The sequence below is a fragment of the Cervus elaphus genome, chromosome 9 (genome assembly GCF_910594005.1).
Source record: "Cervus elaphus chromosome 9, mCerEla1.1, whole genome shotgun sequence".
Lineage (NCBI taxonomy): Eukaryota > Metazoa > Chordata > Mammalia > Artiodactyla > Cervidae > Cervus > Cervus elaphus.
Genome location: NC_057823.1, coordinates 5,382,004 through 5,408,932, shown reverse-complemented (window position 1 = coordinate 5,408,932; position 26,929 = coordinate 5,382,004). Strand labels below are relative to the sequence as shown.

The 26,929-nt window shown below is 41.1% G+C and overlaps 2 protein-coding genes across 2 annotated transcripts in view; one reads left to right on the top strand and one right to left on the bottom strand.

Annotated features, from left to right (window-relative positions):
- Window positions 1–26,929, top strand: part of SQSTM1 (sequestosome 1) — a 73,436-nt gene that overhangs the window by 7,331 nt on the left and 39,176 nt on the right. The window lies entirely within an intron of this gene.
- LOC122699135 (small integral membrane protein 15-like) lies at window positions 14,911–15,284 on the bottom strand. The gene has a single exon (XM_043910699.1). The coding sequence runs from the start codon at window positions 15,138–15,140 to the stop codon at window positions 14,919–14,921; it is 222 nt and encodes a 73-aa protein (XP_043766634.1). The 5' UTR covers window positions 15,141–15,284; the 3' UTR covers window positions 14,911–14,918.

The following is a 26,929-nucleotide window of genomic DNA, read 5'->3' as shown; positions in this document are numbered from 1 at the left end:
GAACGACACAATTACTGAAATTAAAAATAAAAGGAAACAATAGTGGAATAACTGAGGCAGAAAAATGGATAAGTGAGCTGGAAGGTAGAATTGTGGAAATAACTGCTGAAGAGCAGTATAAAGGAAAAATTTTGAAAAGAATTGAGGATAGTCTTAGAGACCTCTGGGACAATATTAAACACACCAACATTTGACTCACAGGGGTCCCAGAAGAAGAAGAGAAAAAGAAAGTGTTTAAGAAAAATTTTGAAGAGAATATAGTCAAAAACTTCCCTTATGTGGGAAAGGAATTAGTCAATTAAGTCCAAGAAGTGCAGGGAGTCCCAAACAGGATAAACCGAAGGAGAAACATGCCCAGATACATAATAATCAAACTAACAAAGATTGAACACAAAGAATATTAACAGCAGCAAGGGAAAATCAACAAGTAACATACAAATGAAACCCCATACAACCAGAAGAAACTGTGTAGGCCAGCCAGGAGGGAATGGCAGGATATATTTAAAGTACTGAAAGGGAAAAATCTACAACCAAGATTACTTTACCTGGCAAGGATTGCATTCAGAATTGATGGAGAAATCAGAAGCTTTACAGATAAGCAAAGGTTAAGAGAATTTAGCACCGCCGAATCAGCTTTACAACAAATATTAAAGGGACTTCTATAGGTAGGAAGCACAAAAGAAGGAAAAGACCTACAAAGACAAACCCCACACAATTAAGAAAATGCCAATAGGAACGTAAGTGAAAAGTGAAAGTGTTAGTCACTCAGTCATGTCTGATTCTTTGCAACCCCATGGACTGTAGCCCACCAGGCTCCTCTGTCCATGGGATTCTCCAGGCAAGAACACTGGAGTGGGAGGGCATTCCTTCCTCCTGGGGGTCTTCCCAACCGAGGGGTCAAATCCTGGTCTCCTGCATTGTTGTCAGATATATATCAATGATTACTTTAAATGTAAGTGGATTAAATGCACCAGCCAAAAAACACAGACTGGCTGAATGGACACAAAAACAAGACCCACATACATTGCTGTCTACAAGAAACCCACTTTAGACATAGAGATACAGACAGACTCAAAGTTGAGAGGATGAGAAAAAGATATTCCATGCAAATAGAAATCAAAGTGGGAGTAGCAATAATCATATCAGGTAAAACAGACTTTAAAGACAAGAGATGGAAGGACACTGCATAACGATCAAGGGGTCAATCCAAGAAGACATAACAATTGTAAATATTTATGCACCCAACATAGGAGCATCTCAATACATAAGACAAACACTAACAGACATAAAAGGGGAAACTGACAGTAGTACAATAATAGGAGGGAACTTTAACACCTCACTTACACCAGTGGACAGACCATCAAAATAGAATTAACAAAGAAACACAAGCCTTAAATGACACATTAGACCAGGTGGATGTACTTGATATCTTCAGGACATTCCCTCCAAATACTGAAGAATACACTCTTTTCAAATGCACATGGAACATCCTCCAGGATAGACCACATCTTGGGTCATAAGTCAAGCCTCAGAAAATTTAAGAAAATTGAAATTGTATCAAACATCTTTTCTGATCACAATGCTTTGAGACTAGATATCAATTACAGGGGAAAAAATGTAAAAAACCAAACACATGGAGACTAAATAATAACGTTTCTAAATAATGAACAAGTTACTAAAGAAATAAAAAGGGAAATAAAAAAATTCTTAGAAACAAATGATGAAACACGATGACCGAAAACCTATGGGATGCAGCAAGAGCAGTTCTAAGAGGGAAGTTCATAGCAGTATAATCCTATCTCAAGAAAAAACATCTAATAGACAACCTAACTTTACATCTGAAACAACTGGAAAAAGAAAAACAAAACCTCCCTAAAGTTAGTAGAAGGAAAGAAATCATAAAGATCAGAGCAGAAATAAATGAATGAAACAGGAGTAAGGATTAATAAAACTAAAAGCTGGTTCTTCGAGAAGAGGAACAAAATTGACAAACCATTAGCCAGACTCATCAAGAAAAAAAGAGAAAAATAAATGAAATTAATGAAATGAAATGAAATGAAAAAGGAGAGGTTATGACAGACATAAGAGACTATTATGAGCAACTGTATGCCAACAAAATGGACAACTTGGAAGAAATGGACAGAGTCTTAGAAAAGTTCAAACCTTCAAAGGCTGAATCAGGAAGAAATAGAAATTATGAACAAGTCAGTTACACACACAGAAATCAAAACTGTGATTAAAAAATCTCCCCCAAAACAAAATCCCAGGGCCAGATTGCTTCCCAGGTGAATTCTGTCAAATATTTAAAGAAGAGCTAAGGCCTATCCTTCTTAAACTCTTTCAAAACATTACAGAGGAAGGAACACTTCCAAACTCACATTCTATGAGGCCACCATCACCCTGATCCTAAAACCAGATAAAGACAGCACAAAAAAAGAAAATACAGGCCAGTATCACTGATGAACATAGATGCAAAAATCCTTAACAAAATTCTAGCAAACAGAATTCAACAACACATTAAAAAGATCATACACCATGGTCAAGTCTGGTTTATCTCAGGGATGCAAGGATTCCTCTGTATATGCAAATTAATCAGTGTGATATATACCATATTAACAAATTGAAAGATAAAAATCATATAATCTCAATAGATGCAGAAAAAGATTTTGACAAAATTCAGTACCCATTTATGATAAAAACTTCAAAAATGGGCAAAAAGGAACCAACCTCAACATAATAAAGCCCAAATATGATAAACCTACAGCATATATTATTCTCAGTGGTGTAAAACTGAAAGCATTCTTTCTAAGATCAGGAACAAGACAAAGGTGCCCACTCTTGCCACTGTTACTCAACAGAGTTCTGCAAGTCCTAACTACGGCAATCAGAGAAGAAAAAGAAGTAAAAGGAATCCAGATTAGAATTAAAGAAAAGAAAAGAAGTAAAACTTCTTAACAGAAAAGAAGTAAAACTTTCACTGTTTGCTGATAAGATACTAAATATAGAAAACCCTAAAGATATTAACAGAAAATTACTAGAGCTAATCAGTGAATTTAGTAAAGTCACAGGATACAAAATCAATACACAGATCACTTGCATTCCTATATACTAACAATGAAAAATCAGAAAAAGAAATTAAGGAACCAATCCCATTTACCATTGTAACAAAAAGAATAAAATATCTAGAAATAAACCTACTTAAGGAGACAAAAGAGTTGTATGCAGAAAACTATAAAACACTGATAAAAGAAATCAACAAGACATAAACAGGTGGAGAGATATCATTCCATGTTCCTGAGTTGGAAGAATCAGTATTGTGATTATACTACCAAATGCAATCTACAGATTCATTGTGATCCCTATCAAATTACCAATGGCATTTTTCAAAGAATTAGAAAAATTTCACAATTCATATGGAAACACAAGAAACACTGAATAGCCAAAGTAATCTTGAGAAAGAAGAATGGAGCTGGAGAAAAGAGACACAGATGTATAGAACAGACTTTTGGACTATGTGGGAGAAGGCGAGGGTGGGATGATTTGAGAGATTAGCATTGAAACTTGTATAGTATATGTAAAATAGATGACCAGTGCAAGTTTGATGCATGAAGCAGGGCACTCAAAGCTGGTGCTCTGGGACAACCCAGAGGGATTGGGTGGGGAGGGAGGTGGGAGGGGGGTTCAGAATGGGGGACACATGTGCACCCATGGCTGATTCATGTCAGTGTATGGCCAAAATCACCACAATATTGTAAAGTAATTTGCCTCCAATTAAAAAAAAAAAAGAATGGAGCTGGAGAATCAACTTTCCTGACTTCCGACTATACTGCAAAGCTATAGTTGTCATGACAGTATGGTACTGGTACAAAAACAGAAATATAGACTAATGGAACAAGATAGAAAGCCCAGAGATAAGCCCATGCACCTATGGGCATCTTATCTTTAACAAAGGAGGTAAAAATATACAATGGGGCAAAGATAGTCTCTTCAATAAGTGGTGCTGGGAGAACTGGATAGCTACATGTAAAACAATGAAATTAGAACACTTCCTAACACCATAAACAGATATAAGCTAAAAATGGGTTAAAGACCTAAATGTAAGGCCAGAAACTATAAAACTCTTGGAGGAAAACATAGGCAGAACACTATGACATACATCATAGCAAGCTTCTCTATGACCCATCTCCTAGAGTGATGGAAATAAACAAGTGAGGCCTAATTAAACTTAGAGGCTTTTGCACAGCAAAAGAAACTATAAGTAAGGTGAAAAGACAACCCTCAGAATAGTAGAAAATAACAGAAAATGAAACAACTGACAAAGGATTAATTTCTAAAATATACAAGCAGCTCATGCAATTCAATACCAGAAAAGCAAACAACCCAGTCAGAAAGTGGGCAAAAATCTAAACAGACATTTCTCCAAAGAAGACATACAGATGGCTAATAAACACATGAAAATATGCTCAGCATCACTCATTATTAGAGAAGTGCAAATCAAAGCTATAATGAAATACCCCTCACACTGATCAGAATGTCCATCATCAAAAAATCTACAAATAATAAATGCTGGAGAGGGTGTGGAGAAAAGGGAACCCTCTTGCACTGTTGCTGGTAATGAATATTGATACAACCACTATGGAAGACACTATGGAGATTCCTTAAAAAATGGGGAATAACACTGCCATTTGATCCAACAGTCCTACTACTGGGCATATACCCTAAGAAAACCATAATTGAATAAAACATGGATCCCAATGTTCATTGCAGCACTGTTTACAATAGCTAGTGCATGGAAGCAACCTAGATGTCCACTGACAGATGAATGGATAAAAAAGCTGTGGTACAGATATATACTATTATATGTACCAGCCATATTACCCAGCCATAAAAAAGAACACATTTGAGTCAGTGCAAATAAGGTGGATGAACCTAGAGCCTATTATACAGAGTGAAGTAAGTCAGAAAGAGAAAAAGATAATATTTTAAAGCATATGTATGGAATCTAGAAATACAGTACTGATGAACCTATTTGCAGGGCAGCAGTGGAGACTCAGACATAGAGAACAGACTTATGGACATGGGAAGCGGGGAAGGAGAGGGTGGGAGAAATGTAGACAGTAGCATGGAAATATACTACCGTACGTCAAGTGGATCCGTTCAGTTCAGTCACTCAGTCCTGTCTGACTCTGCGACACCATGGACTGCAGCACGCCAGGCCTACATGTCCATCACCAACTCCCGGGGCTTGCTCAGACTCATGTCCATCGAGTCAGTGATGCCATCCAACCATCTCATCCTCAGTTGTCCCCTTCTCCTCCCACCTTCAGTCTTTCCCGGCATCACGGTCTTTTCCAGTGAATCAGTTCTTCACATCAGGTAGCCAAAGTATTGGAGTTTCAGCTTCAGCATCAGTCCTTCCAATGAATACTCAGGACTGATTTCCTTTAGGATTGACTGGCTGGATCTCCTCGCAGTGGATAGCCAATGGGAATTTGTTGTATGATTTAGGGAACTCAAACTGGGGATCTTTGACAACCTAGAGGGTGTGGGAGGTGGGAGGGAGATTCAGGAGTGAGGAAACATGTGCATACCTATGGCTGATTCATGTTGATGTATTGCAGAAACCAACACAATATTGTAAAGCAATTATCCTTCAATTAAAATAAATAACTTTTAAAAATGAATAAGTGACAAAATAACATGGCTACAGAAAGTTGCAAAAAGTTTGCAGAAAAAGGAACATTCTGAAAAGTCTTGGATTTGGTCAGGATTTTCTAAGGTTGGATTAAATTTAATCAGGGAAATGGATTTTATTAATAGTAGGCTAATGTAGAACTGGATTTGCTTTCTCTGTCTCACAAGAGAACAGAGTTTTCCTGGAATGCTGCTTTTGATAAAAGGTGTGAGTTTCTGTGCCTTTGAAGTGAAGTGAAAGTCGCTCAGTCATGTCCGACCCTTTGCGACCCCATGGACTGAGTCCCTTGAATTTTCCAGGCCCGAATACTGGAGTGGGTGGCCTTTCCCTTCTCCAGGGGATCTTCCCAACCTGGGGTTGAATCCAGGTCTCCTGCATTACAGGCGGATTCTTTACCAGCTGAGCCACCAGGGAAGCCCAAGAATGCTGGAGTGGGTGCCTTTACATGATCTCTATTTACTTTTGAGATTTTTTTTTCACCTTACCTCATTGTTTCACAGTGACTTATGATCCTATATAATCAAGTGTTTTAAAACTTTTTTAAGGAAGTTCCTGGCAGTGCCATGGTGAGGGCTCTGTGCTTGTGCTGCAGGGGACATGGGTTTGATCCCTGATCAGAGAAGTAAGATCTCACAAACTGCACAGCGCAGCCATAAAAGCTTTTTGAAATTTTTGACAGACTTCCCAAATGTGAAATTCTAATTAAAGTTCTTGTGATCTTCAGCTGACTTTAGGGTGCTTCAAAGGGACCCAAGAGCATCCCAAAGAGAGATCCTAAACTAATTGGGTTCATTTAGTATGTTAAATTACATGGGAAACACTGTCCAGACTCACTGTTGACTATGTTAGATGGAATCATCAGACTCTTCTCAATTTTATGATAGCCACCAAACAAATAGGGGAGAGGGTTTGGGGTTCTTCTGCTGTATAATGTCTTACCTTACTCTTTGTCCAAAAATCCTCTGTAGGAATACTCCTGCCTCTAGGAATTCAGTTCTTGACCCCCGTGGCATTTTCCTTTGCTCCCAACTCCAGTTCCTCCTTTTTGCTAGGACCCCCTTCACTTCAGGCCTTGGCAGCCCATACACTACTTTGGACAGCCTTTTAGGTGGATGCTGCCCAGAAGCCCACATTATAACCTCTATAGATGCTCAGTCTCGAATACACCCCAGCATAAGGAAACTTACTATAGGGCATAAGCTTTAAAGACAACAGATCCCCTCAAGGAGAGTCCTGGCAATGCCCTAGTACAAACGTCCCCCTGCCCATGATCCCTTGTGAAAGAGGCCAAATCACCCAGTGATGTCTAGTTAGACGTCCAGTTAATCAGAGACTCTCCAGTTTGGAGAGTAGAGGCCACTCAAAATCCCATTGGGTACGAAGGGAATTTGGAGGACACTCCAACCCACTTCTGGCAAAAGCCTCCTAGTAAATGTGTCTGGGATGCTGGAATTCATTTCTAGGAACGCTCTTTACCAGCTGCAGTTTCCTCGACATGGGAGGATCTTCTTCTAAGCTAGGAGCCCATTTGAGAATATAATTCCTTGGAGGGAGCAGAAGCCAAGGAACCACATGATCCAATGTGTATTAGAAGGGATGAGAAAGTGTATAAAAAAGGCCAGTTAATTATAAAGAGTTTAAAGGAGTGAACCAAGAAGAGAAAGAAAATTCAGCTCTCTTTCAGGGACAGCTTATGAACCTTTTAGAAAATTTACTAACATTGATCCTCCTACTCTTGAGTGTCAACCCCTGCTTCTACAACATTTTATCAGCCAGTCCAACCCTGATATTATGCCCACAAACACCTAGAGGTAGCCTTTGTGGTATATAATAATGGAGATCAAGTTGAGGAGGAAGAAAGAACCAATGTGAAAATAGGCAGACCAGGGTTCATACTTAACAGATGGCCATTGCTGTCAGTCAAGCCTTGCAACCTCAGTGCTACCCAATGGAGCCAAGGAAGCTTAAACATTCATTTGGAAGTAAACCAGCAAGGGATTTCCTTGCCAACCCTGGCTTGGCAGGATGGCACCAGCAAAGAAGGGCAGCAAGAAGAAGGGCTGGTCTGCCATCAGTAAGGTAGTGACCAGGTAGTGACACTATTAACATTCCCAAGCCTATCCATGGAGTGGGTTTCTAAAAGTGTGCCCCATAGGCACTCAGAGTAATCCAGAAAGTTGCTGTGAAGGAGGTGGGAACCCCAGATGTATGCATTGACACCAGGTTAACAAAGTTGCCTGGGCCAAAGGAATAAGAAATGTCCCATATCATATCTGTGTGTGCTTGTCCTGAAAATATAATGAAGATTCACCAAAGAAGCTCTATATATTGGTTACCTATGTACCTGTCACCACTTCCAAAATCTACAGTTAATGTGGATGAGAACTAACTGCTTATTGTCCAGTAAAGTTATTGAACCACAAAACAAAACCCAGCAAGGGCTTCAAATGAGAGTCAGCTGGCCACTGGGCCTGTACATACCAGAAAGGAGTGCCCTGGTCCATGCCCAGACCGGCCCATGCCCAGTCTTCAGACACACTTCCAAGGTCATTGGAAGTGGGACCTTTCCTGGTTCAGAGGGGAAGAGGATGCCCATTCCTGAGATGGCCATGCTAGGTGACCGAGGAAGCCAGGTACCTTCCTCCCACAGAAGATATCTGTCTCCACTGAGGAGCCCTGGGTGGTTTTTGATGTAGCAGGTGAGAAAATCCTTTTTTTTTTTTTTAACTTGATACAGAAGCTACTCACTCTGTCCTAATCTCTCATGCTGGGCCTCTCCTCTAAAAGCTATACACTGACTGATGTTGATGGAAAGCCTTGCATCCGTTACTCCACTGGGCCTTTTCACTTGCCAATTTGAACAGTGACTTCACATGCCTTTTTAGTTGTGCCTGAGTGTCCTACCCCTTGGAGAAGGAAATGGCAATCCACTCCCATATTCTTGCGTGAAGAATTCCATGGACAGAGGAGCCTGGTGGGCTATAGCCCATGAGGTCACAAAGAGTCAGACATGACTGAGCGACTACGCAGCAGCAGTCCTGCCCCACTACTGGGGAGAGACCTTCTGGGTTCCTTAGAGCCATGTTACGATTAGGAGGCATCAGGCAGCCCCTTTTCTTGCCTCTGAGACAAATCAGCTAGAGGAACAATGGCTTTTTCCCAGCCGTATTCTACACACAGTAAACCCCGCAGTTTGAGACAAAGGAATCCCTGGGAAGGCTATAAATGCCCAACCTGTAAAAACTAGCTTTAAGGCAGAAGTCGCTTATTCTGACAAGAGACAGTATCCCATAAAGTTGGAAGCAAAAAGGATTTGCAGCCTTCATAGAGAAATTCTTAAAACATGGCCTCTCAGTACCCTGTCAGTCTCCCAGCAGTACCCCTATTCTGCCAGTTGCTAAGTCAAATGGGGAATATCCAATGGAACAAGACCTTAGAGCAATAGGTGATGCAGTGGTCCCTGTACATCGCCTCTGGGCCAGTCCTTATATTAGTCAAGATTCCTAGAGATGCCTCATGGTTTACTGTGGTTGACCTCCAGAATGCCTTCCTTTTTCACCCCAGTTCATTGCTCATCACAGTCTGTGCCTTTGAGTGCACTAACCCTTACTCGGGCCAAATGCAAGAATATACCTGGACAGTATTGCCTTAGAGGTTTCAGGACAGTCCATGCTTGTTCTCCCAGGCCCTAGGAAAGGAACGGAAGGAAATACGCCTAAAAGAAGGATGATTCTACAGTATGTGGATGATATATTAATGTGTAGCCCCACAATGGAGACCTCAGATCAGAATACCCTTGAAGTCCTTGATTTCCTTGAGGCCTGGGGCTACAGGGTCTCCCACATAAAGGCACAAATCTCAAAGCAACAGTTTAAATATCTGGGATATGTTATAAACCCTGGAAGTAGACAGTTATTTCCAGATGGAAAACAAGCTATATTAGGCCTAAACATCCCACAGGTAAACATATTTGTACCTTCTTAGGCATGGTAGAATTTTGTGAAATTTAAATTCCAGGATTTGGTCCAATGGCTAAGCCTCTATGTGAAGCCAGTAAATGCCCAGATACAGAACCATTACTTTGGACTGGAACAAGAAGAGGCTTTTAGTAATATCAAGCAGGCCCTCGCCAGAGCTCTTATTATGGGCCTTCCTTTGCTTAACTTTTTATTTTATATTGGAGTATAGGTAATGAATAATGATGTGTTAGTTTCAGGTATATAGCAAAGTAATTCCATTATACACATACCTATTTCTTTTCAAATTCTTTCCCATTTAGGTTGTTGTATAATATTGATCAGAGTTCTATGTGCTATACAGTAGGTCCTTGTTGGTGAACCATTTAAAATGTAGCAGTGTGTACATGTTGTTCCTAAACTCCCTAACTATCCCTTCTCCCCCTCTTGCCCCACCCTACTTTCTTCTCTAAGTCTATGAGACTGTCTTGTAAATAAGTTCATTTGTATAATTTTTTTTTAGATTCCACATATAAGCAATATCACATGATACTTCACTTTTCTAACTTACTTCCCTCAGTATGAGAGACTTTCGGTCCATCCATGTTGCTGCGAATAGCATTATTCCATCCTTTTAAAATATTTGTTTATTTATTTTTGTTTTTGGCTGTGCTGGGTTTTTGTTGCTGGATATATGCCCAGGAATGGGATTGCAGGATGATATGGTAGCTCTATGTTTAGTTTTTTAAGGAACCTCCATACTTTTCTCCATAGTGGCTGTACATCTTACATTCCCACCAGTGGTGTAGGAGAATTCCCTTCCCTCCACACCCTCTCCAGCATTTATTTGTGGATTGTTTTGACAATAACCATATTGACTGGTGTGAGGTGATATCTCAATGTAGTTTTGATTTGCATTTCTATAATAATCAGTAAAGTTGAACATCTTTTCATATGCCTCCTGGCCATCTGTATGTCTTCTCTGGAGAAATGTCTGTTAGCTCTCTGCCTATTTTTTGATGAGTTGTTTTGATATTGAGCTGCATGAGCTGTTTGTGATTTTGGAGACTAGTTCTGTGTCAGCCATACCACTTGCAAGCGTTTTCTCTCATCCTGTGGGTTGTCTTTTCATTTTGTTTATGGTTTCCTTTGGTGTGAAAAAGCTTTTGAGTTTAATTGTGTCCAATGCGTTTATTGTTATTTTTTAATTTCCATCACTCTGGGAGACAGATCGAAAAATATATTGCTGCAATTTATGTCACAGAGTGTTCTGCCTATGTTTTCCTCTAAGAGTTTTATAGTGCCTGGTCTCACATTTAGGTCTTTAATCTCATTTTGAACGTAGAATATTGTAATTTAATTTTTTCTGAGTACCATTTATTGAAGAGAGTGTCTTTCCATCATTGTATAGTCTTGTCCCCAGAGTCACAGATTGATTGACCGTAGGTGTGTGGGTTTATTTCTGGGCTTTCTATCTTGTTCCATTGATCTATATTTCTGTTTTTGTGCCAGTATCATATGGTTTCGATGACTATAGCTTTGTAGTATAATCTGAAGTCAGGGAGCCTGATTCCTCCAGCTCTGTTTTTCTTTCTTTTTTTTTTTTTTTTTTTTAATTTTTTTATTAGTTGGAGGCTAATTACTTCACAACATTTCAGTGGGTTTTGTCATACATTGATATGAATCAGCCATAGATTTACACTTATTCCCCATCCCGATCCCCCCTCCCATCTCCCTCTCCACCCGATTCCTCTGGGTCTTCCCAGTGCACCAGGCCGGAGCACTTGTCTCATGCATCCCACCTGGGCTGGTGATCTGTTTCACCATAGATAGTATACATGCTGTTCTTTTGAAACATCCCACCCTCACCTTCTCCCACAGAGTTCAAAAGTCTGTTCTGTATTTCTGTGTCTCTTTTTCCGTTTTGCATATAGGGTTATCGTTACCATCTTTCTAAATTCCATATATATGTATTAGTATGCTGTAATGTTCTTTATCTTTCTGGCTTACTTCACTCTGTATAATGGGCTCCAGTTTCATCCATCTCATTAGGACTGGTTCAAATGAATTCTTTTTGACGGCTGAGTAAAATTCCATGGTGTATATGTACCACAGCTTCCTTATCCATTCATCTGCTGATGGGCATCTAGGTTGCTTCCATGTCCTGGCTATTATAAACAGTGCTGCGATGAACATTGGGGTGCACGTGTCTCTTTCAGATCTGGTTTCCTCAGTGTGTATGCCCAGAAGTGGGATTGCTGGGTCATATGGCAGTTCTATTTCCAGTTTTTTAAGGAATCTCCACACTGTTTTCCATAGTGGCTGTACTAGTTTGCATTCCCACCAACAGTGTAAGAGGGTTCCCTTTTCTCCACACCCTCTCCAGCATTTATTGCTTGTAGACTTTTGGATAGCAGCCATCCTGACTGGTGTGTAATGGTACCTCATTGTGGTTTTGATTTGCATTTCTCTAATAATGAGTGATGTTGAGCACCATTTCATGTGTTTGTTAGCCATCTGTATGTCTTCTTTGGAGAAATGCCTGTTTAGTTCTTTGGCCCACTTTTTGATTGGGTCATTTATTTTTCTGGAATTGAGCTGCAGGAGTTGCTTGTATATTTTTGAGATTAATCCTTTGTCTGTTTCTTCATTTGCTATTATTTTCTCCCAATCTGACGGCTGTCTTTTCACCTTACTTATAGTTTCTTTTGTAGTGCAAAAGCTTTTAAGTTTCATTAGATCCCATTTGTTTAGTTTTGCTTTTATTTCCAATATTCTGGGAGGTGGGTCATAGAGGATCTTGCTGTGATTTATGTCGGAGAGTGTTTTGCCTATGTTCTCCTCTAGGAGTTTTATAGTTTCTGGTCTTACATTTAGATCTTTAATCCATTTTGAGTTTAAAGATCCTGTTTTTCTTTCTCGAGGTTTCTTTGGTTCTTCGGGGTCTTTTGTGTCTCCATATCAATTTTAAGATTTTTTTTTTTTTTTTTTGTTATTCTAGTTCTGTGAAACATGCTGTTGGTAATTTGATAGGAATTGCATTGAATCCCTAGATTGCCTTGGGAGTACGGTCATTTTGACAATGTTGATTCTTCCAGTCCAAGAACATGGTATATCTCCCCATCTATTTATGTCATCTTCAGTTTCTTTCATTAGTGTCTTATAGTTTTTGAAGTACAGGTCTTCTGTCTCCTTCAGTAGGTTTATTCCTAGGTATTATATTCTTTGTGATGTGTTGGTAAGTGGGATTGTTTCTTTAATTTCTCTTTCTAATCTTTCATTGCTAGTATATAGAAAAACAATAATTTCTGTGTATTAATTTTGTAACCTATAACTTGGCCAAATTCATTGATGAGTTCTAGTAGTTTTCTGATAGTATCTTTAGGATTTTCTATGTATAAGTATCATGTCATCTGCAAACACTGACAGTTTAACTTCCTTTCCAATTTGGATTCATTTTATTTATTTTTCTTTTCTGATTGCCATAGCTAGGGATTCTAAAACTATGTTGAATAAAAGTGGTGAGAGTGGAAATCTTTGTCTTGTTCCTGATCTTAGAGGAAATGCTTTCAGCTTTTCACTGTTGAGGATGATGTTAGCTATAGGTTTGTCATATGTGGACTTTATTATATTGAGATATGTTCCCTCTATGCCCTCTTTCTGGAGAGTTTTTCTCATAAATAGGTGTTGAATTTTGTCAAAAGTTTTTCTGCCTCAATTGAGATTATTATGGCTTTTAATTCTTCAGTTTGTTGATGTGGTGTATCACACTGATTTGCAGATACTGAGAAATCTAGGATAAATCCCACATGATCATGATGTACAATCCTTTTTAATGAATCTTTGGATTCAGATTGCTAGTATTTTGTTGAGGATTTTCGTATCTATGTTCATCAGTGATATTGGTCTGTAATTTTCTTTTTTTTGGTGGTATCTTGGTCTAGGTTTGTTTTTTTTAAGTATCGAATTATTTCAATATTTAGTTTCATTTTAAAATTGAAGCTATTGGACAATTTTTTGCAATTTAAAATTCATTATTAGAGGTGAGGAGAACATTAATAAGCCATTAGTTATTGACAACAAATAAAATTATCAACCATGCATTTAAAAAAGCCATGTTAAAGAGTAAAAAGTTCCAATTATACTATTTAACTGAAGGAAATCTCCTTAACCTCTTTATTTCTAATGATAACATTCTCATTTTGACATAATTTACACCTTTTTCACCCAATTAATACAGTATAAACAAAATTTTTCCAAATGTTAAGACTTTACCATTTATGACATATAACTGTAACTCTTTAAGAGTTCCTTAAAAGAAATTTGAAATTTTAATTCTCACCGTGAACCTGTCTGATCAAAAAGTAAAGGACATCACTACCACATGAATTAAAACAAAGAATGGAATGAAAAAAAGAAGTGGTATCTATATAATCAGCAAATTATCTGATAAGACATTTTAACTACTTCACATTTCTGCTTAGCACAAGTGAGAATAACCTGGTTCCAAGGTACTACAAGGTTTGGCATTTTTCCTCTTAAGCTTTAAATCATAGTGTTACTCTACTCAAGTAATCTCTAAGAAAATGGCAGTGTTCATAAGTACAAAAATTATTATATACAGTAGGTGGTATGTTACATAGTCAAGATGACAAGAGAATTCTTTATAAAATTAGATTTTTTAAAATTCAGAATATCTGGTAATTACCAGTATCTCAAAAGCAAAAATGAGAAAAATACAGAAACTAGAAGTACTCATTGAATAATATTATTTCGCTTTGAGGAAACCAGAAATGATTCTATTCCAAGAAATAAGTAATAATGATGAGATGTAATAACACCATATATCTTTTAAGCCAAAGCATGCTTTTCTGCTCAGAACAATTCTGATTTTTACATTCTTAATCTCCTTTGTCCAGAACAGGACCCCATTTGAGTCATTATTTGAATAGAGTTCATAATCTAAAGCCACTTTTCTCCACAGGATGTTTTCATTTTAGTATTTATACAAAAGCTGCAAAAAAGCAAATGAAAGTGAGTTATAAGAATTTGTAGCATAATAAATGCCAATTACAGTAACTGTCAACAGACTTCTATACCGAAGCCAAAAAGCTGCTACAGTACAGGTGAGAAATGACGTGATTCTTCCATAGACTCAGACTCCGTTTAGTAATACCCTCATAAGATCCAAAAGGAAACCTTAATGGGTCCTTTCAAAGGCACATAATTTTCCAATTTTCCTCTGGACACACAGCCTGTACATTCCTTTAATCCTTTTTTAGTCGTTTAGCTTTTGCAATGTTTTCTTGACGTTTTTGTTTCTTTTGCTCCTTTTCCCTGGGCTCAATCATCTTGGCCAATTTCCGAGACTGCACAGCACTTGCTAGAAACAATGGAGTCAGAGCCAAAATAACTGTTGTAAGGAAGCCGTATGGGTCCTGTGCAGCCCACTCCACAACACACTCAGCCCAAGCCTTTAAATCAAACATCTTTGTGGAGGACTTATGCTTGAGTCAGTCAGTTCAGTCACTCAGTCGTGTCCGACTCTTTGCGACCTCGTGAATCGCAGCACGCCAGGCCTCCCCGTCCATCACAAACTCCTGGAGTTTACTCAAACTCATGTCCATTGAGTCGGTGATGCCATCCAACCATCTCATCCTCTGTCGTCCCCTTCTCCTCCTGCCCCCAATCCCTCCCAGCATCAGGGTCTTTTCCAATGAGTCAACTCTTCGCATGAGGTGGCCAAAGTATTGGAGCTTCGGCTTCAGCATCAGTCCTTCCAATGAACACCCAGGACTGATCTCCTTTAGGATGGACTGGTTGGATCTCCTTGCAGTCCAAGGGACTCTCAAGAGTTTTCTCCAACACCACAGTTCAAAAGCATCAATTTTTCAGCGCTCAGCTTTCTTCACAGTCCAACTCTCACATCCATACATGACCACTGGGAAAATCATAGCCTTGACTAGACGGAACTTTGTTGGCAAAGTAATGTCTCTGCTTTTTAATATGCTATCTAGGTTGGTCATAACTTTCCTTCCAAGGAGCAAGTGTCTTTTAATTTCATGGCTGCAGTCACCATCCGCAGTGATTTTGGAGCCCCAAAAAATAAAGCCTGACACTGTTTCCACTGTCTCCCCATCTATTTCCCATGAGGTGATGGGACCAGATGCCATGATCTTAGTTTTCTGAATGTTGAGCTTTAAGCCAACTTTTTCACCCTCCTCTTTTACTTTCATCAAGAGGCTTTTTAGTTCCTCTTCACTTTCTGCCATAAGGGTGGTGTCATCTGCATATCTGAGGTTATCAATATTTCTCCCGGCAATCTTGATTCCAGCTTGTGCTTCATCCAGCCCAGCATTTCTCATGATGTACTCTGCATATAAGTTAAATAAGCAGGGTGACAATATACAGCCTTGATGTACTCCTTTTCCTATTTGGAACCAGTCTGTTGTTCCATGTCCAGTTCTAACTGTTGCTTCCTGACCTGCATACAGGTTTCTCAAGAGGCAGGTCAGGTGGTCTGGTATTCCCATCTCCTTCAGAATTTTCCACAGTTTATGCTTGAGTAGTGATCTCTAATTTTGTCCTGAGATTAGCAGCCAGTCACAATTTCAGATGACCTTTAGTTGGCTGTCTTTTTCTTTAACTCTACCAATACACTTGTGAGAGAAGGCTTAAATTCTATATACTCCCATGCACCTCAATTTTGGACCCCAAGTGCAAGCGCCCTCCACACCAAGGAATAAATATTCTTTCTTCTGAAAAGAATTGACCAGACTTGATCTTCAGACCAGACCCGCATGGCGCCTGAAGCTGATGGCACCTCACAGCCACCTGCACTTTGCCTTCCTTGTGTTTTCCCCTTGGCTCACTCTTCCTTCCTCACCCTCACCACTGCGGCCTCGCTTCCCTGACCCTGCACACGGGCGACCACCGGCGGGGCGCCAACAGCCGGCGGTCCCCGGGAATCAGGGGTCTTCCCCACCGCACCCTGGGCTGCCGGCGCTGCGCCCTGGCCGTCTCTGCTGAACACTGGGGCGAAACAGCCGCTCCGGCCTCCACCCGCCCCCCCTACATCTCACGGGGCATGGTGGGTTCGGACCCCCCACTCCCGACTCACTGCTTGGTCTAGTTTTGGTATACGGGTAATGGTGGCCTCATAGGCTGAGTTCGGGAGTTTTCTTTCCTCCGCAATTTTTTGGAACAGTTGTAGGATAGGTGTTAACTGTCCTCTAAATGTTTGATAGACTGCCTGTGAAGCCATCGGGCCCTCGTTTGTTGAGAGTTTTTAATCATAGTCTCAATTTCAATGCTTGGGATTGGTCTGTTCATATTTTCTATTTCTTCCTGGTTCAGTCTTGGGAGACTGTGCCTTTCTAAGAATTGTGTCAATTTCTTCCAGGTTGTCCATTTTATTGACATACAGTTACTTGCCCTAGTCTCTTATAACCCTTTGTGTTCCTGTAGAGTCAGTTGTAACTTCTCTTTTTTCATTTCTAATTTTATTGTTTGAAGCCCTCTCCCTTTTTTCTTGATGAATCTGGCTAAAGGTTTATCAATTTTGTTTATTTTTTCGAAGAACTAGCTGTTAGTTTCATTGATCTTTTCTGTTGTTTACTTCATCTCTATTTCATTTTCTTTTTTTTTTTTTTTTCAATGTCTCCTTTATTTATTTATTTATTTTTTCCAGTGGGTTTTGTCATACATTGATATGAATCAGCCATAGATTTACACGTATTCCCCATCTATTTCATTTTCATTTATTTCTGCTCCAATCTATGATTTCCTCCTTCTACTCAACTTTAGGTTTTATTTATTTCTCTAGTTGCTTTAGGTATAAGTTTAGGTTGTTTGAGATTTTTCTTGCTTTCTGAAGATTGAATTGCTATAACCTTTCCTCTTAAAACTGCTTTTGCTGTATCCCATAGGTTTTGTTTGTTTGATTGGTTTTCTGTGTGTGTGTGTGTTTTTCTTTTTTTAGTTTGTTTTTGGTGATGTCATGTGACATGTAGAAATTCATCCCGTAGATTTTGGATCATTGAGCTTTCATTTTCGCTTGTGTCTGGGTATTTTTTATCTCCTCTGTGATTTCTTCAGGGACCTATTAGTTGTTTAGCAGCATTTGCTTAGCCCCCACTGAGCCCCACTGTTTGCGTTTTTAGTTTTTTTCTTGTACTCTATGTCTAATCTCATAGTGCTATGGTCAGAAAAGAGGATTGACGTGGTTTCAGTTTTCTTAAATGTACTGAGGCTCACTTTGTGGCCCAACATGTGGTCAATCCTGGAGAATGTTCAATGTGCACAAGAAGAATGTATCTTCTGCTGCTTTTGGATGGAATGCTTTATAAATATCAAGTCCACCTGATCTAAGGAAGGCCTGTGTTTCCTTATTGACTTTTCTGTCTGGATGATGTGTCCATTGATGAAAGTGGTGTGCTAAAGTCCCCCAATTTCTCCCTTAATGGTGGTTAGTATTTGCCTTATATATTGAGGTGCTCTTGTGTTGGGTTCATATGTACTTAAAATTGTTTTATGTTCTTGGATTGATCCCTTGATCATTATGTAGCATCCTTGTCTTCTGTAACAGTCTTTATTTTAAAATCTATTTTATCTGAAATGAATATTGTTACTCCACCTTTGTTTTGATTTCCATTTGTATGGAATACCTTCTTCCATCTCATCACTTCTAGTCTGTATGTGTCCCTAAGTCTGAAATTGGTCTCTTGTAGACAGCATATATATGGGTGTTGTTTTTGTATCTGTTCAGCCAGTCTGTGTCTTTTGTCTCATGCATTTAATCCATTTACATTTAAGGTGATTATTGATATGTGTGTTTCTATTGCCATTTCCTTAATTATTTTGTGTTTTTTTATAGGTCTTTTTTAGTCCTTTCCTCTTTTGTTCTCTTGTGGTTTGATGATCGTCTTTAATGTTATGTTTGGGTTTTTCTTTTTTGTATGTGTATCTATTGTAGTTTTGGGGTTAGCTGTTCCCATGATGGTTTGATATAGCAGTCTTTATATGTACAAGGTTATTTTAAGTTGCTGGTCCCTTTCCCACCTAGAGAAGTTTCTTTATCATTTATTGCAAAGCTGCTCTGGTGGTGCTGAATTCTCTTAGCTTTTGGCTGTAAAAATTGAATTTCCCTGTCAAATCTGAATGAGGGCCTTGTTGGGTGGAGTATTCTTAGTTGTAGGTTCTTCACTTTCATCATTTTAAATATATCATGCCAGTCCTTTCTGGCCTACAAAATTTCTGCTGAAAAACCAGATGATAACTTTATGGGAGTTCCCTTGTATGTTATTTGTTGATTTTTCTCTTATTGCTTTTAATATTTTTTACTTTTCTTTAATTTTTTTTTTTTTCTATTTGATTGCTACATGTCTCAGCATGTTCCTCCTTGGGTTTATCCTGCCTGTGACTTTCTGCACTTCCTGGACTTGGCTGACTGTTTCCTTTCCCATGTTAGGGAAGTTTTCAACTATTATTTCTTCAAATAATTTCTCAGGTCTCTTCTTTCTTCTCTTTCTGGGATTCCTATAATGCAAATTTTGGTGTGTTTAATGTTGCCCCAGAGGTCTCTTAGACTGTCTTCGTTTCTTTTCATTCTTTTTTCTTTATTCTGTTCTGTGGCTATGATTTCTACCACACTGTCTTCCAGGTTACTTATCTGTTCTTCTGCCTCAGTTATTTTGCTATTAATTCCTTCTAGTATGTTTTTCATTTCAGTTATTATATTGTTCATCTTTGTTTGTTCTTTAGTTCTTCTAGGTCTTTGTTAAACATTTCTTACATGTTCTCAATTCTTGTCTCTGTCCTTTTTCTGAGATCTTGAGTCTTTTTCACTATCATTATTCTGAATTCTTTTTCTGGAAGATTGCTTAACTTCACTTCACTTAGTTGTTTTTCTGGAGTTTTCTTTTTCCTTCATCTGGGACATATTCCTCTGCCATTTCATTTTGTCTAACTTTCTGTGATTGTGGTTTTGGTGCTGCAGACTGCGAAACTGAAGTTCTTCCTTTTGCTGTCTGATCTCTGATGGATGAGTCTATGAAAGAGGTTTGTGCAAGCTTCCTAATGGGGTGGACTGATGGGGCTATGTCTTATCACATTGGCTGGCAGGGCTGTGCTCCATAAAACTTTCATCTCTTTGTCTGCTGATGGGTGGGGCTGTGTTCCCTTCCTGTTGGTTGTTTGGCCTGAGGCAGGGCAGTGCTGGAGCCCTCAGGCTGTTTTGTGGGGCACATGTGTGGCCGCCTGGAGGGCTCATGCCAACGAGTACTTCCCAGAACTGCTGCTGCCAGTGCATCTGTCCCCACGGTGAGCCACAGTTACCCCTTGCCTCTTCAAGAGACTCTCCAATACTAGCAGGTGGGACCGGCCCAATCTCTTCTGTGGTCACTGCTTTCTTCCCTTAGACCCTGATGTGCTGAGACTTTATGTGTGCCTTCCAAAAGTGAAGTTCCTGTTTTCTTCAGTCCTGTGGAAGCCCTGCAAGCAAATCCCACTGAGTTTCAAAGCCAGATTCTCTGGGGACTCCTCCTCCCATTGACAGACCACCCCCCGCCCCAACCCCCGGCTGGAAAGCCTGATGTGGTGCTCAGAACTTTCATTCCAGTGGGAGAACTTCTGTGGTACAATTGTTTTCCAGATTGTGGGTTGCCCTCCTGGTGGGTATGAGATTTGATTTTATTGTGATTATGCCTCTCCTGCAGTTTCATTGTGGCTTTTTCTTTATCTTCGGAGGTAGGGCATCTTTTTTGGTATGTTCTGGTGTTTTTTTTGGTCAGTGGTTATTCAGCAGTTAGTTGTGATCTTTGTGTTCTCGTAAGAAGGGGTGAGCACACCTCCCCATTTGAAAAAGACATTCATCTTGTACATGGCTGAAAAGCAAGGGAAAGCTTTTAGGGTCCTTATACAGAAGCTGGGAGCAGTTCCTTAGCCTATAGGCTGTTTTTCCAAACAACTTGATTCCATGGCCTGAGGTTGGCCTGGCTCCCTCTGGGTAGTAGCTGCCACTGCTTTATTGTGGGAGAAGCTGACATGCTTACCTTTGGACAGACACTGTAAGTCCAGGCCCCCTGTCAATACAAGGAGTCCTGATGATTAAAGGCCACCATTGGCTAACTGGAGGCTGCCTTATTAAATACCAGCCTTGACTCCCCAGAGGTAACCCTCAAAACTGGCCACACCTTCAACCCAGCTACACAGATACCTGCTGAAAGCCCCAAACTAACATATTCCTCCCTCAAAACCCTTGACCAGGTTTATGGCTGTAGGTCTGCTCTAACAGAGCAGGCCATAGAAAAGTCTGAGGAAGAATGGTTTGTTGATGGCATCAGTTTTATTAAAGATGGAGCCAGGAGAGCAGAGTATGCTACTGTGAATACTCCTAGTGTTATAGAAGCAAACCTTTGCTATCCAACACTTTGGCCCAGAGGGCTGAACTGATAGCCCTAACTGAACCTTAACTTTAGGGAAAGGAAAAATTATAAATATATGCACAGGTTTTATTGTTTTATATGTTTATGCAGCTATCTGTGGGGAAAATGCATTTTTTTAAATACAGAAAGTTCCCCTGTAAAATATGGGGCTGAGATTGTACGTCTCATAGAAGCAGTTCAAAGCCCAAAGCAAATACAGTTAACTGACAATCCTCGTATTTGGTATGGGAAGGGAAATAGAAAACTCTGGTTTGTTCTCTTGGCAAACTTTCTGGGTGGGGGGAGCGGAGTAGGAGGGAGACTTAAGCGGGAAGGGATGTATGTATACTTATAGCTGATAAACACTGTTGTACAGTAGAAACTTAACACACCATTGTAAAGCAATTATCCTCCAATTTAAAAAATTAAAAAAACACTTTATGGAGGGAAGTTTTTACTTTCTCATAAGGCTTCTCTTGTCAGTCACACTGTTTTATGCTATACTTTGTCTAATGCTTTGTTGTCTTCCCTACTGTTGTAAATCTGTGACTAAGACTTTTTGGTCCAAGAAGGAGACCTGGACCAATAGTTCCAGACCTTCCATTCTAAAAATAGAAACATGTCAACCTTTAACCCTGAGATTAACAAAAATATAAACCCAAGCAGAATAGCATTGTAATTTTGGCAAGGATGATATTGCCTCCCCTGTCTAGTCAACAGTTAAGGAAGCCCTCCCAATGTTAACTGATTTCTTCCCTTTCTAGGCCCTTTGTTCTCCTTTTCGCCCTTGTTTATTTAAGCTTTTGGTTAAGTTTGTGTCTTCTAGGCTCCAACAATTTCAAGTAAGGCTCATGATGGTTCAAGGAATTTAAACCATAGCAGTGGAAAGTGGCCCAGGTTCCTACAGGTCCTTGGAAGAGTCAGTGAGGGACTTACACACCTCTCAGGTAGGCTGTGGTCTGTGGCCCCTGTTCATCAGGAAGAAGTTTCATCCCCTTTCCTTAGGAATAAGGGTGTAGAGTCTCTGGGACCTGGGACCCATTGCTGCAGTGCTTGGACCTGGACAAACATCTTCTTCAGTGACAAAATACAGAGAAATTATAAAGGACTAAAAATAACTGCATATATGCACAGTTGGGGCAAATTATGGACAACAAGATATGATAAGATAAAAAACCCAACTGCAGCTTCTGAAGAGCCAGGAGCAAAACAGGGAGCAAAACCAAGGTTTCAGAAGCTAAAGCAGGATACTGTGAACGCCTCCTGCAGTCAACCCAGTGAACAGGGTGGGCGGACCACCTAAGCCACCCCTCCTGCCCAAGCTCTGGACATGCCCCTCCGCTCACCCCATGAAAGCAACCAGCTTGCCCCCTGTTGGGGAGCAAGCAAGGGAATCTGTTACTTATTTTTGCTAACACCCTGCTGTAGCAATAAAGCCTTGCCTGAATTTCTTGTCTGGCCTCTTGTCAATTTCTGTTGATTAAGGAAGACCAAGAACCCTGATCAGTAACAATGGGAATGATCTCAGGTGGCTCTGGGGTGGCTGTGGCTAGCAGTGGCTTGAAATAGGATATCAGTTCCCCAGCATATGGATTGACCCTGGGCCATGTTGATGAAAGAGCTAAGTCCTATCCAAGACCACCAGGGATTAGTTGCTAGAGGTAGGGCCCTGGCTCTTTGTCTGCCTTGGAGAAGGAATTCAGCAAAGAGATGGAAAGTAGTGAAACAAGTAAAGCATTTATTAGGAGGAAAAAGTACATGTGGATAGACACACCGGCTCAGGGAAGGAGTCATGCATTTTTGGGGTAGTTTAAATTACTTATATGGGGGCAGTTCTGGGTTTCCTCTGGCCAGTCATTTCGCTTTGTCTGAATCCATATTTGATCTGATTCCAGGCCCTCCCCTGTATGTTCATTCATCTTTCAACCATGATAGATTCTAGCACAAGGGTCTTTGGGAAGTTGACAGAACATATTATGATCTGGTGCCACCTCCCTTCTCTGATACCTGAGGAACCATTGTGCGCATGTTTGGGAGGTCTTCTTGACCTCAAGAATGAGAAATATGTGGTCTCTTTTTTAATCCAGGCAGGACTCAGCTCCTCCTTGCTCCTGCCATTGTCTTTATTTTGAAGTATCTGTCTCCTGTCCCAGGATGGGGAGCAATGTGGCTGGACCTCGCTTTGCCTCCAGCTGGGATAATGTACAGTATCGGCTGCCTGCACCAATGCCCCCTCCCCTTGAGGATTATTTTCTCTAGTCTACTGGATAAACACTTGCTGAGGACCAGGAGCCGCTCCTGCTCTGTGAAAGGCAAGTGGGCTGTTTTCAAGAGTAAAAGTGCCCATGTATATGGGTGGAAAAGGGTGTTGAGCTCGGTCATTAGTCCAGAGTGGGACTGGCCTCCCAGGTGCCATGAGCAGGTGGGCAGGAGACATGAGGAACTGCCAAGTAATGTGGGATGGGCCCAGCACCTCGTCTCCCTGACCATAGGGCGCTTGCACATTCATACTTGTACTAATTGCAGGCTTTCCCACCCCTTTGTGGAATCAGGTGGGGTTACAGGCAAGAAAGGGATTTGTCCTCAGGCTCTGGGCAAGTATTGGAGGAGGGCCCTTGCCATTTCTCTGCTTGGGCACCATTTCTAGGAGTCCTGGCGCCCAGCACCCAGCATTGCTTGTCAGGACTTTTGGGGTTGGAGGAGCTGGTGGGAGAGGCCTCTTGGGGGAGGGTGAGTTCAGACTGGGAGATGTTGAGCATTTGTCTTCCTCATCCATCCCAGGCAGCAGGATAGAAGGCTTAGAGTGTTCTAGTTTCTGGGCATTCCCCTCTGCAGAGGTATTTTTGCGAGGAGTGGTGAGGCAGGGCCAGGGACTGAGACAGGGCTTGATCCTGATTAAATGACTGACCTCAGTTTTCCTGCAGACTAGATTCCGATGCTGATGCAGTGGCACTGCTCTCTACTTGCTAATGAACTTTGTAAACTGAGACTGGGCGTGTCCGAGCTTTCTGGAGTAAACCATCTTGTTTTGTGTCCTCGGGTTTTCACAGGCATTTTTTATTTATGGCAGGGATAACAGTTTTTCACTTGGACTATGGCATGAAGGGTTTAAAATTTTTTTCTAAATGTGTAAGTTTAAAAGTGAATTGGTTTAAGGAAAATTATTAAATAGTAAAAGTTAAGGAGATGGTCTGTCAGTGCTGTAAATTTGGGAAGTTTATCTGGGTGCCCTTCCCCTCTGGCTTTGGTGAGGAGTAGCAGGAATAGGGGGCTGGGAAGGAGACAGAATTCTGTCGTAACATCTGGTAGATATAGGGCCTCTGTCAGAAATGGGAATGTCCAGGGCAGGGTTGGGGAGAAGTATGGTGATTGACCTTGGGAATGTGAGGTCTGAAGTGATGAAGAGGGGGGAAGGGACAAGGGTGAGCAAGCTTTGGGGGGCCACACACTGCAACTGATGGCTGGGGTTGGGCAGCTATAGGGTTGCAGGCAGTGGAGGTTGAGGGTAGTCTTTCCAGACCTCCTCTCACCCCCCGACTGGGCTGCCTGTCTGTACCCTCTCCTGAGCACCCCTTCAGAATTCCAGGAGAGAGTTCTCTGTGTCACACATCCACTCAGGACACACACCCACCTCTGGGCTGAGAATGGGTTAGCACCATGCCTGACTGTCTTGCTAAGATTATATGCTGAGTGGGAGAAGGGGCATCCCAAGTAAAAGCTGATAACTACCATTCAGTCAGTGCAGTTCAGTCGCTCAGTCACGCCAGGCCTCCCTGTCCATCACCAACTCCTGGAGTCTTCTCAAACTCGTGTCCATCGAGTCGGTGATGCCATCCAGCCATCTCACCCTCTGTCGTCCCCTTCTCCTCTTGCCCCCAATCCCTCCCAGCATCAGGGTCTTTTCCAATGAGTCAACTCTTCGCATGAGGTGGCCAAAGTACTGGAGTTTCAGCTTCAGCATCAGTCCTTCCAATGAACACCCAGGACTGATCTCCTTTAGGATGGACTGGTTGGATCTCCTTGCAGTCCAAGGGACTCTCAAGAGTCTTCTCCAACACCACACTTCAAAAGCATCCATTTTTCAGCACTGATACTACCATTGGAAGGGGCTAAAGGTGACAAAGTCATGGAAAGAAAGAAGCCTAAGGGGGTGACATCACAGTGAAGGAAAGTCTACTGTTCCTCGATTCATTGTCTTGCATGCATGCATTTATTCTATCCACTACTGGGGTGGGGTGGTAAATCTAGGCCCTGGTGTCCCTGACAGGCCTTTAACTTGTCCCTCATTGTAGCCTCTGGATTCCTAAGTTTTCCCTTGGAAACTGGTGGCTGCCTGGCTCTGGGCCAGTCTTCCACTCCCCTCTGTGCCCTGCACAGAGAGTTAGGAATTCTACTTGCCTGCTTGCAACTCAGACTCCCTCTGGGCACTTTCAAGCAGGTGAATTCTGCTTGTCACCCTGTGAATGGTTCAGCGGCTCATGCCTGGAGACAGCAGTGCTGGCCCCTACCTAGGAAGGAGGACGGAGCCCAACAGACCAGAAAAGAGCTGCTTTCTCTCTGGACCCCAGGCTGTGGGCCCTTCCTCCACTGTTCTTGCTTCCTACAGCATGAAAATGCCATTTTGCATTGGGAATACATGCCAGCTTTCAGCTCATTTTGCCTTCCAAGAGAGTTGCTGGGATAGCCCTTGGAGGTGGCCAGTCCTTCCATCCTTCTTCAGTGGAGCTTCTTAACCTGTGGTCTAGAGTTGGGGAGGTCCAAGAGCTGAGATGAGGGGGAAAAAATCCTTCATGTTCACTAATATCTAACTGAAACTTGGAATTTCCTTCGATTGTGAATGGAGGCAGCAAAGTCCAGCAGAATTAGCAGTGTTCGTGACTGTCACAGAGAAATCACAGGGGTTTTCATACTCACTAAAGGTGTTAGACACTTCGAAATAGCAGTTTCGTACTACTACCTCATGTTTCTGGTATTTATTAATCCAGAGGCATTATTTATAATGCCTGTCTTATAACTTAGTGAGTTTAATAAAGAATCCAGGTATTCCTATATCACAAATTTGTATGTTTTTATATTTTGACATTTGTGTTTCCACATGAGTAGTCTTTTTATAATACAGTATACTTTATTTTATGCATTTTAACACATGGCTTTAAGCAGGACTCCTCCAGATGCTTAAGGGTGTCTCTGACACAGTGAGAGTTTAGCAGTCCTGAAAGGCTCACCTCACTACTCCACCAGTCCTTCCCTTAGACACTTTGTTACTAACCAGGGTTCTTGGACCCCTTAATCAGCAAAATTTGAGTAGAGGCCAGACAAGAAATTCAGGCGAGGCTTTATTGGGAATCCTGCTGCAGCAGGAGGGAGCAAAAACAAGTAACAGTTTGTTTCCCTTGTTGCCTGAGGTGGGGGAGCGAGATGGTTCCTTATGAGGGGTGAGAGTGGAGGTGTCTTGGGTCATCTGCCCACTCTCCTGGCAGTGCCATGTGCAGGGTGCATGTGCAATATTGTGTTTTTGCTCCTGGCTCCTCAGGATTGGCATTTCGGTTCTTGTTTATAATTTGTTCCAACTGTGCATGCACACGCAATTATTTTTAGTCCCTTATAGTTTCTTTGTATTTTATTGTTCAGGGGAGGTTTATCCAGGTGCGAACACCCGAGCAAAAGGTCTCAGGTTTCAAGTACCAGCCTGTGTCATTCCCCCCGAAGGATTCTTTACCCTTTATTTATAAGGGTTAAGGTGATAGGAGTGACTTGAAGTGAGATAGTTCTCTACCTGAGACTCAGTCCTGGGTCACCTGGGTGAAAACCAGGACTCCTAACTGCTAGAACACCAGGGACTAGTGGGTATAAGT

Bases quoted from the DNA above. Each gene is read 5' to 3' on its own strand.
- LOC122699135 (XM_043910699.1), bottom strand. From the start codon at position 15,140: ATGTTTGATTTAAAGGCTTGGGCTGAGTGTGTTGTGGAGTGGGCTGCA.